The sequence below is a fragment of the Polypterus senegalus genome, chromosome 1 (genome assembly GCF_016835505.1).
Source record: "Polypterus senegalus isolate Bchr_013 chromosome 1, ASM1683550v1, whole genome shotgun sequence".
NCBI lineage: Eukaryota > Metazoa > Chordata > Cladistia > Polypteriformes > Polypteridae > Polypterus > Polypterus senegalus.
In genome coordinates, this window is record NC_053154.1 from 3831604 (window position 1) to 3852678 (window position 21075).

Consider the following 21075-nt stretch of genomic DNA (forward strand, 5'->3'; position numbering starts at 1 on the left):
CAAGTAGTCGGCCTCATCTTACAAAACAGATGTGACTGGTGAGAACTTAGAGAAGGAGCTGGATGGAGTGGGAGAACAGGGAGAGATATAAACAGATGATGTATTTATGTTAGTTGAATTATTTAGATCTTTAATTTTGTTACGGAAAAAGTGGAGGAAATCCTCACAGACTTCAGTAGAAGAGGTAGTTGGGCCAGATGCGGGTTTGAGTAGCTTATTAACTACAAAGAACAAAACCCTTGGGTTATCGTGGCCACTTTCTATTATTCTGCCATAGTAGCAGCAGTTAGTGCTTCTCTGTAAGCTCTTTGGTGGTCAGAGAAAGCCTGGATGTGCACGGTGAGGCCAGACTTACGTGACATTCTCTCAAGGCGTCGGCCAGCTGCTTTCATAGATCGCAATTCTGAGTTATACCAAGGAGCTGAACGTTTAAAGGAAACCTCCTTATGTTTTAAAGGAGCTGTTTTATCTAATGCTGAATGAAGGGCTGAGTTATAGTGGTCAACAAGACTATCTAGTGTTGACGGAATAGGTGCAGACAGTAAAAGATCAGAAATGGATCCAGAAAGGATAGAGGGACAGATATTTTTAAGGTTTCTGTAAGAAATTTGTCGTTTACAGGTATGAGGAGGTAAAGGCAGTGAGACAGTGAAAAATCCTGCTTTATGGTCAGAGAGTCCCAAAGCAGTGCTGTAGATGTTGTCTCACGCGGGTCTCACTCACATCTAAACACGTGTAGAACATTTAATACATTGTACTTTGTTGATTGAATGTTAAATTCTGTTTTGGCCTCTCAAAAGTCTTCTCTTCTAATCTCAAAATAGAAGGCAGCCATCAAAGCTCGTCATTTATGCACAGACACAGGCCCCCCAGTTTCATTTTATTTTGTATCTAAATGTGTAAAAAGACAACTTACGTCCATCCAAAGCCAGGAGACACAACAGGCAGAGATCTGAAAAGACAAAGAAGCAAATGAATGTCCACAAATAGAGGCGCTATATACACAGCACTGATGTACTGTACGTCAGGTGACATTCCAGTCTGTCACTGTCACGCATATCGATGCCACTCACTTTCTGATACAAAGCTGTACTGCCTGTAGCCCCGGGTGGGATGTCAGTCTGCTGCTCCCACACTTGGCCACATCAGGGCCACCACTTAGCCAAACACATGGGTCTCGGCAGAGGCAGCCACTGGCGCAGTATAGAGTACTTCACTTGTGAATTACTTACCTTTAAAATGTCTTCTTTAAAATTAAATAAATGAAAAAAATGAAAGTAAATGCCAACTCAATGTGCAAGCCATTGTCAGGGAGTGAAAGCGAGATGTGCTGTACAGATTTTGAAGTGCCTACATGGAAGGTGCCTGCTTGAGAGCTGATTTCACTGATCTGTACAGGGTGGACAGAGTTAAAGAAACGCTTGATGTTAAAACTATCAGCATTGTCAGTTTGGAACAGAGATCCAGAAGGAGGATGCCAACGTGGGTATCTAAAGTGCCACATCTGTGAATTGGAGTTATTGTCCAGTGCACTACAGCTGAATGAATTCTCACCTACAGATGACTCAGACAAAGTGGTCAAACCTGTTGCATTTCTTTGGCATTGTCGTTTTATATTTAGAACTTTTAATGATAAGATAATAACCAATAGCATTCATCTGAATAAAAGAATAAGTGCCCATGTGTCTATCTGTGTGTCCATCCAGTTGCACTGTCTCAGTCATTCCAGCAGATGGCGCCTCTCAAGCACTAACACTGCTTTTACAAATCCCATACCAAATGGCATGTAACAGAGACATATGCATTGCATAGGGCACTGCAAAAGTTAACACTGAGGTCTCCATTGATTACCTAGACTTCAGCCTGACTTAAGTAGGTAGCATAGCTAGTCCACCATAATAAAAGGATAAGATTAGGTTTGTCTGACTGTGTGTCCATGTGGTTGCACTGTCTCAGTCATTCCAAAAGATACAATGCAATACAATACAATTTATTCTTGTGTAGCCCAAAATCACACAGGAAGTGCCGCAGTGGGCTTTAACACGCCCTGCCTCTTGACAGCCCCCCAGCCTCGACTAGCTAAGAAGACAAGGAAAAACTTCCAGAAAAACCCTAGTAGGGAAAAATGGAAGAAACCTTGGGAAGGGCAGTTCAAAGAGAGACCCCCCTTCCAGGTAGGCTGGGTGTGCAGTGGGTGTCAAAAAGAAAATAGGGGGTCAATATAATACAATACAATACACAGAACAAATCCTCAATACAGTATAAAAATAACAATTTTACAAGTACGGAGCAGAGTTTAACAGTAGATGATATCCCATAATAAGATTTGGATTTGTTTAGAGTCCTGGAGACCTCAGACATCAAGCTGCCTCCCCCTATTGGCCATCCTACAGCTGAGTCAGTGCTGGGCCAGCCAATCCGATGAAAGGAGCCATCTACACGACGATTCCTGCGATCCTCCATCAGGGATGACTTTAGTATAGGCAGGCAAAACAACTTGGCAGGTGGACCGTGGGCACCAAGTGGTACATTTGAGTACCGAGAAGAGAAACAGAACAGGTGAGGGTGAGTAACAAATTCTAAGTATCAAGTTACTTATGTTTTAATGAGATCGTGCATCACAAACATCAACACTGCTTTTATGAATCCCATACCAAATGGCATGTAAGAGAGTCATACAGTGCCCTCCATAACGTTTGGGACAAAGATGCATTTTTTATTTAATTTCCCTCCTCTGCTCCACAGTTTAAAATTTTCAGTTCAGATGTTGTGATTAAAGTGCACACTGCATTCTTTCATTTAAGGGCATTTGCAGACATTTCAAGTCACACACATTACAGTGCCCTGAAATGGGAAGACCATGTAGAGAAAGTGTCATCGACCACAAGTAGTTGAGATCAGGTCAAGACCCGGTCCCAAACCAAGCAGGAACTGCAATTCAACGAGTTTCAGCCCAGCTGGTGAATATGCAGATTCACTTTGCACATTCGATTAAAGCCTGAAGAAGGATCTCACTAGTCAAGGAGTAGGAGCGTACACAACAGGACACTGAAATGCCATAGTGGATATGTACAGTCGTATGAACAAGTTTGGGAACTCCTCTTAATTCTTTGAATTTTTGTTTTTCATTGGCTTAACTTCCTTTTAATATCTGACATGCCTTATGGAGACAGCAGGATTTCAGAAGTGAAATTAAGTTTATTGGATTAACAGAAAATATGCAATATGCATCATAACAAAATTAGACAGGTGTATAAATGTGGGCACCCAACAGAGATATGACATCAATACTTAGTTGAGCCTCTCGACGCTGTCCTCCTATAGCCTGTGATGAGTGTCTGGATTCTGGATGGAGGTATTTCTGACCATTCTTCATACCAAATCTCTCCAGTTCAGTTCAATCTGATGGACAGCCTGCTTCAAATCATCCCATAGATTGTCGATGATCTTCAAGTCAGGGGACTGTGACGGCCATTCCAGAACATTGGACTTCTCCCTCTGCATGAATGCCTTTGTAGATTTCCAACTGTGTTTTGGGTCATCGTCTTGTTGGAATATCCAACTCCTGCTTAAGTAACTTCAACTTTGTGATTGATGCTTGAACATTATCCTGAAGAATTTATTGATATTGGGTTGAATTCATCTGACCCTCGACTTTAACAAGGGTCTCAGTCCCTGAACTGGCCACACAGCCCCACAGCATGATGGGACCTCCACCAAATGTGACAGGAGGTAGCAGGTGTTTGTCTCTGAATGCGGTGTTCTTCTTCCGCTTTTTGTTCTGACCAAATAACTCAATTTGTGTCTCATCAGGCAAAAGCACTTTCTTCCCAAATGACTCTGGCTTGTCTAAATGAGCATTTGATACAACAAGCGGCTCTGTTTGTGACGTGAGTTCAGAAAGGGCTTCTTTCTCATCACCCTGCCATACTGATGTTCTGAATTGTAGAACGATGTCCAGATACACCACCAGCAGTGAGATGTTCTTGCAGGTCTTTGGAGGTGATCTGTGGTTGTCTGTCACCATTCTCACAATCCTGCCTCTTCATATGCCGCTCTTGTATTTTTCTTGGCCTGTTAGACCTGCTGGGTTGGTTTAACAGCAACTGTGCCTGTGGCCTTCCATTTCCTGATTCCATTCCTTACAGTTGAACCTGACAGTTTAAACCTCTGAGATGGCTTTTTGTAGCCTTCCCCTAAACCAGGAGACTCAACAATCTTTATTTTCAGATCTTTAGAGAGTTGCTTTGAGGATCCAATGCTGTCTGTCACTCTTCAGAGGAGAGTCAAAGGGAAGGAAGCACAACTTGTAATTGACCACCTTAAATACCTTTGACCACTCATGATTGGACACTCCTGTCTATGAAGTTCAAGACTTAATGCTAAGTAATCAGCACTGAGCAGTGACAGACATTCAAATCAGCACAATGACAAGGGGACACACATTTGTGCACAGCCAGTTTTTCACATTTGATTTCATTTCATAACTAAATACTGCGTCACTAAAAATCTTTGATCGGAAGACACCGCAGTACTCAGATGTTTCTAGGAAATGAAAGACCTACCACTGTTATCTTTACTGTTGTAAGGAGAGTCCATTATTACGCAGGCTGAGAGGGGGTCCCAAACTTTTTCATATGACTGTATCTCTATTCTCCAACAAAGAAAAGGGATCATACTTCAAATTCTAGAAATTAACAAAGGCAAATGTTCTTAACAGTTAATGAGTTTTGAGTATTTTTATAGCTCAATGTTTAAAACTAAAACTATGCTGCTTTGTTTGTTTTTTAATCCAAATCAAAAAGAGACTGTAAAAGAGTAAAAGGCCAACTAGGCTGTGCTCTAGCGGGTCCGCGGCTTCAAAAGAAAAGGGGCCAGGTTTTAAATCCATAAAGCCGTGTCGCTCTCCATTGCACAGCCGCGGGGATTTAATTGAAGTAGTTGAGCGAGTCGCACCTGCGCGTGTGGTTTGCGATTGTTCTCAGTTGCTTCATTGGCCTCCTGTGGCATGTGATCAAGGTGCTGCGCCCATGGAGGTGTGTATATATACAGGCCTGCACAAAGGAAAGAGGAGATGAATGGATGGATTGAGAGACCGGGATGGATCGAGGAAAAGAGGACGAAAAAGAAGGTTAAAGGACGTAAAAGAGCGGTCTTAGCAGGAGGATCTGGCCACCTAGAAGGAGGAGACAGCATGAGCCGGGGCCGGGGCCGCGAAGGAGCGGTAGGCTGTAGCACTCTAGGGGCTAGTCCATCCCACTGAATGATCAGGTGCAGTGGGTGAGCAAGGCAGGTGTCCTTCTGATGGATCTGAGGAGCGTGAAGGAAGAAGGGAGGAGAGCCGACCTCGGACAGTCTGGCCGTGATGTCCTTAAGACAGCCAAGATGGAGGTCGGCCGAAAGGAGCTCGTGGCTGTTGGGTCTCCGCCGGCTACACGAGCAATGGGTGAGCCAGGGAGAAAGAGAGATGGAGGCGCACTGATTTTAACCTTGGATTTTTAAGAATTATTTACTTTGTTTGTCCCAACTTTCACTGTTTTTATGGATTTATTTATTGGAACTGTGATGCACTGAATTAACTGTTTTTGTTTGCTGGTTTTTAATAAAAGCACCTTGGCACTTTTTGGAAATATCCCCTGTGTCCCAGGTATCAGCGCGGGATGAGTAGATAATATGCACAAACAAAACGTATGAACAGAAAGCAAGAATTGATCCTACAGCATTGAGTGTCAACTTCAGCACAACTAAACACAATATGAAAAAAAGTTCAGATAAAAAAAATTCTACATACATTTTTCTACAACTTTCTTGCTTTGACATTTTACGACTCCAAATAAAACGTAGACCTCTCCACTGGTTGAAAATTTTGATATGAATTACTGATTTGGTGTCATATAGTTTTATATATTCTTTATTTATAAATATTATACACAATAAACTTAAACAAATTATACATGGTTTTAAACACAATTAAATAAGAAATACTACACAAAAAAATGAAACATTTACGTCACTTATTTCTGCAGATATAAAGAGTTAAAGTTAAAATTTAGATTTTATTCAAAATTGCCGCCATTTTCAAAAAGACGTAATTTCCAGCTTTTTGCAAAAAAATTCAGGCCTGCGACATCCGCCATTATTTTAGTCGGAAAATTTCCTATAGGAAACCCTACATTAGAAAAGAATATCAAAAATGCCAGAGTTCATGAAACACTAAGCGTCATAGAACCGTACGGATCTTCAACTAAATTGTATACCAACATCCATCCAGCTATATCCTAACTACAGGATCACGGAGGTCTGCTGGAGCCAATCCCAGCCAACACAGGGCACAAGGCAGGAACCAATCCTGGGCAGGGTGCCAACCCACCGCAGGACACACACAAACACACCAAGCACACACTAGGGCCAATTTAGAATTGCCAATCCACCTAACCTGCATGTCTTTGGATTGTGGGAGGAAACCGGAGCGCCCGAAGGAAACCCACGCAGACACGGGGAGAACATGCAAACTCCACGCAGGGAGGACCCGGGAAGCGACCCCAGATCCCCTAACTGCGAGGCAGCAGCGCTACCACTGCGCCACCGTGCCGCCCTGTATCCCAACATTTAAAGCTAAAAACGCAAACAATTCTATTTATATTCACAATTAGTTTATAAGAAGACTGCTCTAATTATTTTAAATTCAAAAGAAGAAACAAGTAATATTATTTAACTAGGCTGACCCGCCTTTTAAGTTGACCACTTCTTAAGGCAATTCAATATGTCGATCAATTTGATATTTTATACAAACTCATTAATTTGGTTATATTGCATTTGAGCGGTATTACTTTAATACTCGTAGTTTCTGTTATTTTTGTAATGAAATTTAAACTTTTTTTCTATATTGAGGTCGCCCTTTTGAACCCCCCTGATATTTACTACGCGGTGAGGTGTTTGTACTCCATCAACATTAATTATTTCCAGAGACATCATTTTGTCTATTTTTCCAGCGCATCGCGCACAAAAGCAAAGGGAACGATGGGAGCACCAGAACTCTGCTCACATCATGTCGCTTCGTACCGCAAGCTGCAAGTAGTAAGTCTGTGATAAGCGGAATACCGCTACGCTTTCCACTCACGCGACGGAAGGACAATCCCGACTGCTTTTATATAGTAAGAAAGAAGAAGAAGATATCGCACAGTCTGGAGTAGAAAATCATCTTTTACCTGGAAAAACGAAACTACAAATCCCATCGTGCATTGCAAAATAGACAAGGAGTGTGTGAAACTCCACGCCTGCGTAGCTCTCACGGGACAGAAGGACAATCCCGACCGCTTTTATATAGTAAGATTTGTATGAGTAGTCGACTATTGCAGGTAAATAAATTATAATTTTTAAAAAATAATAGAATTTGCTTAGCTGCACAGATCCATTGAGGATTTGCTAGCCTGTTATAAAGAAATTCAGATTCAGAATCAGAATCAGCTTTATTGGCCAAGTATATGTACACATACAAGGAACTGGACTCCGGTTTTACTTTGCTCTCTGTGCATGTGTATGCGTGTATACATGGGGACCAGTTCAGTACAATGGATGATTGTTATTGACTGGTTTATTGTACAAGTATTATCTCTGATGCTGTGAGATTAACTTAAGTATTCATGAAAGCGATAGCCTGTGGAAAGAAACTGTTCATGTGTCTGGTAGTTTTGGCATATGGTGCTCTGTAGCGCAGTTGAAAAAGATTATGACCAGGGTGTGACGGATCTGCAATGATGTTTACTGCCTGTGTCCTGACTCGAGATCTGAATATGTCCTGAATGGAGGACAGGTCAGCACCAATGATTTTTCCTGCAGTCCTGACTGTCCATTGTAGATAGATAGATAGATAGAATGAAAGGCACTATATGATAGATAGATAGATAGATAGATAGATGTGAAAGGCACTATATAATAGATAGATAGATAGATGTGAAAGGCACTATATGATAGATAGATAGATAGATAGATAGATAGATGTGAAAGGCACTATATAATAGATAGATAGATAGATAGATAGATAGATAGATAGATAGATAGATAGATAGATAGATAGATAGATAGATAGATAGATAGATAGATAGATAGATAGATAGATACTTTATTAATCCCAAGGGGAAATTGTAGTCTGTTTCTGTCCCGTTTTGTGGCTGAACCAAACCAGACTATGATGGGCAAGCAGAGAACAGACTGGATTACTGCAGAGTAAAACTGGATGAGAAGAGCCTGAGGCAGGTTGAACTTCTTGAGCTGACGCAGGAAGTGCAACCTCTGTTGGGCCTTTTTGACAATTGTGTCTATATTTGGTGCCCACTTCAGATCCTGGGAGATTGTGGATCCCAGAAACCTAAAGTTTTCCACGACAGACTCAGTACTGTTGAGTAGTATGAGAGGGGCCAACACTGGGGGCTCCTCCTGAAGGTTGTTTTGAGCGCACCAGAGGGCCAGCTGTTCGACCTCTCTTCTGTATACAGACTCGTCACTGTCCTGGATGAGGCCAATGACTGTCATATCATCTGCGAACTTTAGGAGTTTAACAGACGCTTCTCTTGAGGTGCAGTCATTTGTGTAGAGGGAGAAGAGCAGAGGGGAGAGGACACATCCCTGGGGGGCGCCAGTGCTGACTGTTCGTGTACTGGATATGATTTTTCCCAGTCTCACTTGCTGCTTCCCATCTGTCAGGAAGTTTATGATCCACTGGCAGATGGGGGCTGGTACAGTGAGCCAAGTGAGTTTGGTGTGAAGAACTCCTGGAATGATAGTATTGAACGCCGAACTGAAGTCCACAAGCAGGATCCTAGCATATGTCCCTGGAGATGTTGCAAGATGTATTGATTGTATTGTTGAATGAATGCCACGTAGAATGAAGGCAGTTCTGAAGGTCAAACACCGGATTAGTATGGCGGTCCTAATAATCCTTTAGGTGAGTGTAGATTGCTATGAGTTTTATCGCTTGTACTTAAAATTTTCAAGTAGTGTTAGATTTAGTAGAAACCCCTTTATTTCTAAAAATTAATTTTAAAATGTATTTTAAATATTTTAGTAATGAGTTTGCTATTAACATTTAGATATGTTTGTGTTTTATGTCACACATAAGTTATATTGCATAAATTTCGTACTTGGGAGCCAATATCTGTCTCGCTGTTAAATTGTTTTGTACGGTCCCAGTTACAGTTTCTTCAGCAGAAAGATCATTTAGCAGATTGGCAAATTCATTAAAAACATGGCAAAGAAGTACAACTAGTCAAAAACGACGCATTCATCTAACAATTCTGTGTATCGAAAATGATTTAGCTAAACGTGTTGATTTTAGTGAGGTCATTGAAAATTTTGCATCAAGGAAAGCTAGAAGACAGATTTTGCAATAATTGTTGATACTATTGTAAGTTTTTCATTAGGATCTTTACTTTATATATAAACTCAATAAGTGTGCATAATACTTCTCATGTTTTCGCATCATTAACCTCGCTTATTTTACTTTAAATCCTATTGGGTATCACGTTTTCCTTAACCCTATGGTGAAGGGCCCGCCAGAGATCCTGGCCTAGGGCCCTGCGTTAGAATGTGGGGGCCATGCATAGGCCACATTATTTATATGAAGAATGTTGTTTTTTACCTGACGTGACACTGAACACTCCCTAGAAATATCTAATAATACGTCACCCCCAGCGTCAAGAAGGATGTGGTGCTGCATTGAAGTAAAAGTCACATGAAGTCCAACCGAAAGGACTCCCCATCAGACTCTGCGTCATCTCCGGTGTGCCACCGACATTCTCTAAACTGGTAAACCCAAAGTTAACAGGCTGCAAAGGGTAAGACTGTGCAGAACGCCACACTCGTGGTATCAAATATAACAAGTCACATACAATTATGGAAAGTGCATAAACTCCACTCTACCCGATGTGGCAGCTTTTTGAAGAGTCTGCGACTTGCTCTGCGCACATTTTCTAAATAATTCAGGTACTCTTTCCTAACTGGTCCTGTTAATTTGGGGTGGAGTGGTGGCTTTGAGGTAGGGACCCTTCCTGGGAAATCCTGCAAGGTTTCCGGCGCCGACCCCTTTGCTGATGTCACCTCCGGACCAGAAGACATCACTTCCGATTCCGGCCCTTTTGATGACGTCACTTCCTTTACGGGCCTTTAAAGCCTTTGTCTGCCATGAGCAGTTCTGTTCTATGCACATCGTGCTTCTAAAATTCAACTTTTGCAGCCAGGAAAAACAGTATATGGGTGGCTGCCCCAAATCTTCATGATGTCTGCCTGGCTTTATTATCACAGTGAGTATCTGTAATATGCCGATGCAGAGAAGAACAGGAGTTTTCAATCAAACCAAACTGCAGCTGCAATGGCCGCTCTTGTTTGAACTCAAGTGCTGCAGTTGTTGTGGTGACAGCAGGATGGACCAAGCTGGTGTGCTTTTATTTGAAGTGAAGTGAGAAAGACGCCGTCTAACGGGCAGGGCTGGGTGCAAGTTGAATTCTCACCAGTTTAATAAATCCATCCATCCATCCATCCATTATCCAGCCCGCTACATCCTAACTACAGGGTCACGGCGGTCTGCAGGAGCCACTCCCAGCCAACACAGGGTGCAAGGCAGGAAACAAACCCTGAGCAGGGCGCCAGCCCACCGGAGAGTTTAATTAATAAATCACTGATCAAAAATCACAAACGCTCACCCAGGAGTCATTCTCTCAGTCTGAAATGATCAGATGTGGTAATAATAATAAGTTTTATTTATATAGCGCCTTTCATACACAATTCAATAAACACATTAACAAGACAACAGAAGTCACATACAAGACAATGAATAATACTCATTGTTTTTAGCAGGAGTTTAAAATGAATAGTGAAGGCTGAGAGGAAGAGCTTTCCAAATTTTAGGGGTCATCACACTGAAGGCTCTGCCCCCCCGTAGTTCCTAACCTGTATTTAGGTGCACTGAGTAAGTCAGCGTCCGATGATCTTAATGTACGGGCAGGAGCGTAACGATAATGAGGAGCTTTAACTCTTTGAGGACTGAATAGTTGTCTGAAAAGCACCCAATGCGCTGGTTTCATACATAAATCAACATAAAATGTCTGTTGCTACTTACTGTGGCTGCTGTCGGTGCCAGTTTGGCATCTCTGGCATCAATGGGTGCGCAGGGGCAGTTTGATGGCCAGCAGGAATGCACAGCAGGCTGGCAACCTCTCTGTCTTTGCACAGTCGGTGGGTGACAGTGACAGTCGCAATGTGACACGATGTGGTTTGTACCTCTTGTCGCCATAAGTGGTGGTCCTCCTAGGCGAACGCTGCTGTAGGCGCATCAGCTACACGAACGTGTTCAGCACCACAATTAGCCGGGGACCGACAGGCTGATCCCGGTACCTCACTTCCATTTTCCGTCTCCAGATCACTTGCATCAAACTCAGAGTCCAAAAAGTCAGAGTCCGATTCAACAATACAGTACTTGATTTCAGGTGAAAACCAAAGGACGGGACAAATAAACAGAAACAGACAAAACAATCGAGAGCACCGAACCGAGGCTGCCATTTGAGGTGCCATGCATGTTGCTAATCGTTTGTCTTGTGCCAGCGTGTCCTTGTGCGCACGCCTGGGAGAATGAAGGGAATGGGGCAGGGGCTCGAGCCATGGGAGCCCAACCTTTGTGCATGTCCATGAACTGCAAAGAAACGAAGCACATCAAGTGACCTGCACTAATGGACACTTGACATGGACGTGACTCGAGCGCAGATGACAGACAAAAAGAAAGAGCAGCTGGACTCGATCGATACCAAAAAAAGTCAGAGACAATCGCAAAAACATCTTCAGTCCAAGACTACAACCCTATGCCTGTCTTAAACATTTAGCACAGCTAGTCTACCGTAATAAAAGGACAAGTGTCTAGGTGTCAGTCTGTATGTCTGTCAAGATGCTATGTCTCTGCCATTCCAACACATGGCACATCACAATCATTAACTTTTGAGGCGAGGCTAACTGCAGCCTGCAATATGTAGGTCACGTAATGTCCTTAAAATCACAAAATGCCCACACTGTCAGTCACAAAACACCCGAGTCAGATAATCCTTCCTCAGCCCTTACTCTAACTATAGTGTAGCTAGGCACTTGATGGGCAATTTGTGACTGATGTAGGTGTTACTCGACGTTGGGGCTTAACACGACTGACTCCTACGAATACATAGAACATTTGACAAGTGAGAGGAGACTGTTAGGTAGATTTGCTAGGTATCACAGGCAGCTTACTCTTCTTTAACAAATCCCATACCAAATTGCATATAACAGAGACATATGCATTGCAATTGTCATTCCAACAGATGGTGCATCACAAACATTTGTAGTAAAATTCATTTTTTTACTACAAATGTGTGTGTTGTATCTACTGTTGGAATGACAGGTACAATACATTTTGTCATTACACACACTACAAAATACATTCCAACAGATGGTGCACTGCAAATATTAGTGCTGAGGCCTACATTAATTATTTAAATTTCTTCCATGTTAGTTGAATAGCACAGCTAGTAGGATTCATAAAAGCAATGCTAATGGTTGGTGATGTGCCTTTGTTAGATTGACAAAATGTGATGCATTTTATTGCTACAATTATTTGCATAGTGCCATCTGTTGGAATGACAAATGCCAGGCATTTTCTTACAACAAATGTTTGTGATGCACCATCTGGTGGAATACTACATGTAATGCATATGCCTCTGTTATATGCCACTTGGCATGAGATTCATAAAAGCAATGTTAATATTTGTGATGGGCCGTCTGTTGGAATGAGAAAATGAAAGGGCTTTGACTGATTGTGTAAGAATATTCAGCATTCACAGCAACGTGTCAATTAAAACACTTAAGAGAGTAGAATTCAGTTCAAGTCTTTAATATGAAGTTATATGTCTGCATGTGCTGTGGTGGCCTGGCACCCTGCCCGGGGTTTGTTTCCTGCCCTGTGCCCTGTGTTGGCTGGGATTGGCTCCAGCAGACCCCCGTGACCCTGTCGTTAGGATATTGCGATGATGCAGCCGCACTTTCTCTACTGGCTTCCCTGAAGTCCTTCGATCGGCTGACGCCATTCATTGCATTAAAGGCGACTCGTGTGTTGAGGATGGCGACGTCCGACCGACACTCGTATGGTCAGCTGCTCTGTGATCGACAGTGCTTGTTCATCATCTTTTACAATTTTTGTGTTGAATGCATTTCTTCTTTATTCACTGCATCGTGTTTAATATTTCTATGCACTGCTATGCTTTTCTTCCAATTGTACTCTTTTGAACAATTAAGAAAAATTGTAAAAATAAAGTACAACAGCAATGAATGCCAACTAGAAATCTTAAAATCACTTGGCATATTAAAAAAAAGTCATTTTTATTACATCATGAAGTGGCAAGAGACTGTTAATTCACAGATACGCCTGGTTACTCTCAAGGCAAATGTCATCCGCCGTATTCGTGCTTGAGTCTGTACGTTAATAATAATAATATACAGTACTCGGATTTGAAGTACTCACGGTTACGTATTGAGACAAATGTAATAATCTTGGGGCAGCATTCCTAGGCAGCAGGGGGCGCTGCAGTGGGGTTTCGAGATCTCTTTGTACAAGTTGTTACAGAAGGACTCTGAGTAGAAAGACAACTCGGCAGGTGACATCATTTGTGGCCTCAGTGATTATCAGCCTCCAGTTAGCGGACATAATAAAACTTACTGTACCGTTCATGTTAAAGTAGACAAACCCATTTGAATGTAGGACAGATTTCTTACTTTTTGGTACTTACGTTTTTCCAAACAAAATTCTAAACATTTTATTAGAAAATAAAATAAAATTATATAAGACACGGGTCATGGAAATGTTCATTTAAAAGTTCTGTAAACATAAATGGACTAGTTTAAAAAAAAAAAAAAGAACCGTTTACACTCTCTGTGATGTTTTATGAGATATCTGATATTCTTTTAGGGCTTTGGTGCTCATCTGAAATATTTCAAACCTTTAGACTTGTTTTATTTGAACAGATATCTACCGTGAGAATACACAGAGAATCTTTGGCCACTTTAACGTTACTCTCATTTCAGGTTCATTTTATGTTTTTATTGTAGTTTGACTTTTTTTTTTGTAAAATTAAATACTATGCAATTTAACTGTTCTGCAAAACACATTATTTTTATTTCTTGTTTTTCTTTTTCTATTTTTACAGTAAAGCAATTTAATCTGAGAAAGGCAATAATAAAATGTAACCATCATCATCATCATCATAAATACTACAGCAGTTACGTTTTTAATTTTGATACAAAGTCAGATTTTCTCTTTATCTTAAGATACACTCGCCTTTGTACATTCATGGATGATTTGTTTAATATTAAAATAATAAAATTAGAAATGATGATAAACTTGCAAATTAAAAAAAGAAATTAAATGAATAGCAGTCATAGTTAGTTTATATGTCAAATAAGAAAATTTTAATTCTAATAACATTTCTCAAATGTAATAATCCAAACTCATATTTAAATAATAATATTCATAATAATAACAATAGAAATAATAATACTACTACAGATAATAATAATAATAATAATAATAATAATAATAATAATAATAATTTAATTGGCTCCGGCAGACCCCCGTGACCCTATTCGGATTCAATGGGTTGGAAAATGGATGGATGGATAATAATTTAAAAATAAATAAATAAAAGTAAAATAAATAAATAAAGTGATACTAAGCACAATTATTAAAAAAAACAAACTAAACTCATCCAAATGACAATAAAGTAATACTTTTTAGAATAAGAAGATGAAGAAGAAAAAAAAGAACAGTAATAATAATAAAGCTAAATTAAAAAGTAAGTGTAACTCGTCTAAATGATATGAAACTGATTACAATTTGTAAATTAAAAATATAATAACTAAAATAATATTAATAATAATGACATTGAACTAAATGAATATTAAATTAAATTAATCCAAAGCTAATATTTTAAATAATTAAATTACTTTAAACAAACCCAAATAATGTTCAAATCCTATTTTAAAAAGTAATAATTCTAATATTAATTACAGTAAAACTACATTAAAAATAAGTTTTAAACCATCCATCCATCCATTATCCAATCCGCTACATCCTAACACAGGGTCGCGGGGGTCTGCTGGAGCCAATCCCAGACAGCGCAGGGCGCAAGGCAGGAAACAAACCCGGGCAGGGTGCCAGTCCACCACAGAAGTTTAAAACTATCCCGGTGATATTTAACTCATTTTAAATACTAGTAATAATAACAATAATAATTAACCCTAAAGTCATATTTTCAATAATTCCCGAACTTCCTCATTTCGTTCTACAAATCCAATCGCTGCTAAAGTTGCCCACTGAGGCCCTTGTGTGTGTCGAATGGATGATGAGATTTAAAAATGAAGACGAGACACCGAAGTGTCGATCACAGCAATGGTGAATTAAATCACGAAACAAGCGAGAGTCCAGTTGACGGCCGCCTTTGTGTTACATGAACGACTTAGACGCACACAAATACTCACACTGCGCTCTGAAAAGCCCCCAAGACCGCATAGCCAGTTCTGAAAGAAGAAGCCAAGCAGAGAAGTGTGCCTCGGATATTTTTGTCCATTTTATACTTGGTCTGTTGCTTCCTGTGAGGTTTTGACTTTAAAATCTTTTCTTTTTTTTTTTTGTTGTTTCCATTGTCTTGAACATCGTTAGCAGTCGAGGTCTGATGCGTCTGCAGCCCCGTCTGTATGAAGCTGTGGCTCGGCGCTCGCTCGGCACTCACTCTTTACTTCACGTGTGTTTGTGTGCTCAGCCCAGATGCTGCCTTCTTAACTGTGAAGCCTTCATTTAAACCTTACAGTCCCCTCAGACTCCTTCTTCTCTACCTGTTAGCACGCCTGCATATTCCAGTTGAGGCCTCGGCCCGCTGGGGTTAGTGACCGTCCCTGGAGAAAGCCCTGGCACATCCTCTCTCTCACACACACACACACACACTCACACACTCAATGGCGCTGGTCCCGTGTAAAGTTGCTTTTAGTTGAGTTTTGGTTTTTTCTTAACTTTCTAATTTTCCCCACCCTCCCGAATTTTTCTTTCTTTTGACCACAATGTTTGTCGCTTCACCCTGCTGCCCCTTTACCTGATCGAGCCTTCGGTTTAGATGTTTCTCCTGATGGCCTCAGCTCTGAGTTGAGACTTTAATTTGTTTCCTTTGATTTTGTTGTTTGGCTCCATTTTGTGTTTTTTTGTTTGTTTGACTTTTTCTAGTTTTTTGACCTTTGACTTTGTTCTCTGGTTCTGTCTTTTTAATTCGTATCCTTGGTGTGTTCATGTTTTGAATTAACCAGTGACTTTATTTCTAAAGTATTTGTCAGATTTATGCTTTTGCTTTGTCATTTTTGCTTTGTGTAATTTTGAATTTGTTTTACATTTTGTTTCATTTTTGTTTTCTTTGTTTAGTTGTTGTCCTCTCTTTGTTTTTATCAAATTACCTACTTTGAATTATTGCAGGCCTTGAGCCAGGGGTTTAGAGGTTACCCTCTCCCTTCTCACACTGAGGCCTTTTTTTGGTAGAAGTCAGGGCTGCAATCATAAGAGCTGGATCACTTAAATAACGATTTCTTAGCTTATCATATTTATCAATCTATCTGTCTAATTTGAAATCAATAAACATCAGAAAACTGACATTCCAGCACATTCTCAGTTCCTCTATGAAGACGATATGGTCATCTGGCAATATGGCGGGCGAGGTCAACGGTCTCCTCCTGTTGTGACGCACGACTTTAACATTTTGAGCATTACAGACTCCTTTGTCACCACATGTCTTGGTCACGGTCACTGGCCGGCCTGTGTGTCACAGCACACATTCATTATGGGCTGCACGGTGGCGCAGTGGGTAGCGCTACTGCCTCACAGTTAGGGTTCACATCCCGGGTCCTCCCTGTGTGGAGTTTGCATGTTCTCCTCGTGTCTGCCTGGGTTTCCTCCCACAGTCCAAAGACATGCAGGTCAGGTGCGTTGGCGATCCGAAATTGTGCTTGGTGTGTGGGTGTGTGTGCCCTGCGGTGGGCTGGCACCCTGCCCGGGGTTTGTTTCCTGCCTTGCACCCTGTGTTGGCTGGGATTGGCTCCAGCAGACCCTGTAGTTAGGATATAGTGAGATGGATGGACATGAATTATGAAAGAAGACACCCTGAGTTTTTTGTTTTTGGTTTTCTTCTGCTTTTTCAGATTTAGACAACAGCAAAATGTAACTTCACAGTGTCACCTTGTCAACTTTAAATGACTTCCTTTAGCTAGCTGCATGCATGAAGTAAGCACAGCACACTCCAAAATGGCTTGTGTGGTTACAAGAAAAACCTCGACTGAACGCTCATCAAAAGATAAATATGAGACGAGAAGCTCGGAAAAGAAGTTGAAGTTAAACATCATCACGTGCGACATGTAAGATGTGCAAAACCTCAACAGACAGACTTTCAAAGAGAAGCACGGAGCAGTCAGCGTTACCTTAGCAGGAGATTGGAGCAGATGGCGTAACGGACTTAGATTGGCATCAGCAATAAACTGCCCTTGGACTCCAGGGGAGAAAGAATTCCGTTCATTTAACGAGACGTATTCTACTCCACAAAACGATGGCGCCCGGCCTTCCTGGGAACACAAGAGCAGAAAGTCCTCCACCACTCGAGTGGACCGTCACTACAGTTTTAAATCTTCATAGATGCTTGGAATGAATTGAAGAATTTCGATGGGGTGTTTGGTCTTCAATGAATGCTGATGTTATGGTGGGCCCTCTGGGGTTGTGCTCAGAAAGTTGTGTTTCTGACTACGAAGACGCCTACTAATGGGGCAGACCAAGAAATGCCTTTTAGGGTAAAGCTGTTGGCTTTATAACACGCCAAGTGTCCACCTTTTTACTCTGTCATTGGTTTTCTAGGGAGAAGACTGAGCCGACGTTAACTTGTTTAAAGGTTCAATAGCCAGACAATGTCCCCTTTGTTAGATGAGCCTGGATATCTGAGCTCAGTGTATGAAAGTGACTGTCACGCTTGCACATCTGTGGACAACTCTCGTCTTTTACTTTTACTCTATGTTAATTAACAGAGGGTCATGGGGGTCTGCTGGAGCCAATCCCAGCCAACTCAGGCCGCAAGGCAGGAAACAAATCTCGGGCAGGGCGCCAGCCCACCACAGTCTATGTTAATTAGTGTTCTTTGAGTTTCATCATTTGTATGAAAATGTGTGACAGAAATAAATGTTGCTGTTGTTATGTTATGTATGTCCTGGGTATGACGTTAAACTGCAGTCCTCCAACTTGCAGGGAAATCATGGGGGTTGTTGGCAGGATTGGCACTCGTAATAAAACTTCACAAAGCCCCGAGACGACAGACAGGACTCCCCTTTGCTCTCCGCAGGTGTAGCTCAGCTGCAGCTGCCCGCCCATAGGAAGGCTGCTCGCATCATGAAGCCCTCGGGAGCCCCATCCCCGGAAGAGTCGAAACCGTTGGAGAGCCAATGGGGTCAGGTCTGTTGGGAATCGGAACTGGTGTGGTGCAGAGGCGTCGCCCGCTCCACGGCAGCACTCGGGTCCCAATTTGAGGTGGCCCATATGGGTGGGCGCATGGAACGTCTTGTCTGTCTGGCAAGATGATCATCTTCCTCTGCTGTCGGAGGAGCTGCGTAAACTCCGCATTTCAGTGGCGGCACTCTCTGAGGTGGGCAGACCGGGGACTCTGTAGGTGGATACACCTTGTACTGGTCTGCTCGCTCTGATGGCTGTCATACTCAGGGAGTAGCTGTTGCTGTAGCGGATTGGCTCCTTCTGATGATTTCAACGAGCGTATTATGAGACTCAGATTACGGCACTCCCTGCGTGCCTTGTCTGTTGTCTCAGTGTCTGCTCCGACCGCGGTGAGTGATGTCTCGGTGAGGGAGACATTTTATTCGCAGCTTCGCTCGGTGGTTGGTGGGTGCCCACGAGGTGACACTCCTCTGGTCATGGGTGACTTCATGCAGCCACTGGCACTGACAGTGCTGGCTATGAGGATTGTCTCGGTCCCCATGGGTCTGGTGACCATGATGAAAGTGGCTCCATGTTCCTTGACTTTGCAAAAGGTCAGGGGCTGCGAATCGCTGGATTCTGGTTCCAGCGCCCTGAACCACATCGTTGGACTTGGTACTCCATTACTGGTGGTGGAGCAAAGGAGATCGATCACATCCTCGTGGGCAGACGCTGGAGGCTCCTCCAAAACTGCAGGGTCTCACCATAGACTTGTTGTTGCTACTCTTAGGATCCAGCTTAGGTCCAGTGGGTCACCACCTACTATGAGGATGAGGCTGGACTTGGCCAGACTCCAAGACCAGGCTGTTTCTAATGAGTTTGCACGCAGTTTGTGTGAGGAACTTTCAGATTTGGGTACGACTGCCGATCCAAATGTGATGTGGGAGACCCTCCGTGACAAGACCATGACGGTTGCTGAGGGTTGTGTTGGTGTTACCGGTGTTCCCAGAAGGAGGTGTTTCATCTCGCAGGGCACCCTGGATATCATCAAGAAGAGTCGCATTGCACGGCTCAGTGGCATCTCTGGTCTGTACTGGGAATTGAGAAGGATGGCTGTGAGAGCTCTGAGGGCAGATAAAGAGGCGTTTGTTAGAGGAATCTATGAGCAAGTGACACACCATCTGTGGTCGAGCGACCCACGTCCTGCTTACAGAGGAGTCAAAGCATTATGCACATCTGCATCTGTTCCTCGGAGATTCGCAGTCAGGCCAGATGATGGGACGGTCCTTACGGATGGCACTGCAGTTGTGACCCGCTGGGCTGGCTACTCTGAGCAGTTGTTCAAAGCTGATCCTCCACCTAGCACGTTGGATACCTCTGGTCCTCGGTTCTTGAGGCTGATCCACCGGTTAGCTGTGACCCCCAGTGTCACTGAGATGGCGCAGGTGGTGAACCAGTATGAGGGTGGGGAAAGGCTGAAGGGATCTGTGGTATCCGGGGTGAATATCTCCAGGCTGGTGGTAAGGCTGTCCTCCTGGCATTGCAAGCAATCTTTGCTTCCATTTGGGAGACTGACTGGAAAACGGGACGTCGTCCCTATCTGGAAAGGGAAGGGTGATCACCTGGATTGTAGCAACTTCAGGAGGATAACACTGCTCTCGGTGCCAGGTAAGGTCCTTGCTAGGGTCATCCTCAATAGGATCCGTGATCACCCGCTCACCTACCAGCGACCAGAACAGTCTGGTTTTACGCCTAAGAAGTCTACCATCGACCACATCCTGGCACTCTGGGTTCTCATGGAGCGCAAATGCGAATATCGGCAGAGTTTCTTTGCAGACTTTGTCGATTTTCATAAAGCGTTCGACTCAGTTGGTCGAGCTGCCCTGTGGGACATCCTGGGAGTTCGCGGGAGCCCCTCGAGGTTGCTGGATATCATGGCCGGCCTGTCTACTGGTACTGTGAGTGCTGTGCAGAGTGGAGGCAGGACCTCTGTGTTTTTCCCAGTTGATTCTGGGGCTCATCAATGGTGTGTCCTGCTCCTACTCTGTTCAACGCTTGTATGGACTGGATGGTGGGCAAGGTCGGGGGGTCCAGCGGGTGGGGGGTATCTGTTGGTGAAGAACGATTCACTGATCTTGACTTTGCTGACGATGCTGTGATCTTCATGAAGTTAATGGAGGCTCTGATCGGGGCACTCAAGAGACTGAGTGAGGGGTCTGAGTGTCTGGGCTTGTGAGGGTCCTGATAAAAACCAAAGATCAGGCCTTTAATGACCTCTTGGGCACGGCCATCAGCAGTGTGTCTGTCTGCGGAGAGAGTGTCGACCTCGTCATTGAGAGGTTTACTGACCTCGGCATTGACATTCATGTGACTCTGGTGACTCTTCCTGTGAAGTCAGTAGATGGATTGGGAGAACATGGGGGGTCGTGAGGTCACTGAGGTGTGTGTGGCACTCCTGATATCTGCAAAAGGGTGAAGGTCCAAGTCTTTAGAGTCCTGGTGCTTGCTGTCTTGCTATATGGTTGTGAGACAGGGACGATATCAGTGACCTGAGACGAAGACTGAAC

General features: G+C 42.9%; 1 protein-coding gene across 1 annotated transcript in view; it reads right to left on the bottom strand.

Moving 5' to 3' along the window:
* LOC120517461 (sialoadhesin-like) overlaps positions 1 to 8532 on the bottom strand; it is a 76967-nt gene extending 68435 nt beyond the window's left edge. Inside the window, exons 1-2 of the mRNA XM_039739803.1 lie at positions 8178 to 8532; positions 917 to 952 (exon numbers count right to left, since the gene is read on the bottom strand). Coding sequence (XP_039595737.1) covers positions 917 to 952; positions 8178 to 8532 — 391 coding nt within the window. The remainder of the gene's footprint in view (positions 1 to 916; positions 953 to 8177) is intronic.
* Positions 8533 to 21075: the final 12543 nt, after the last annotated feature.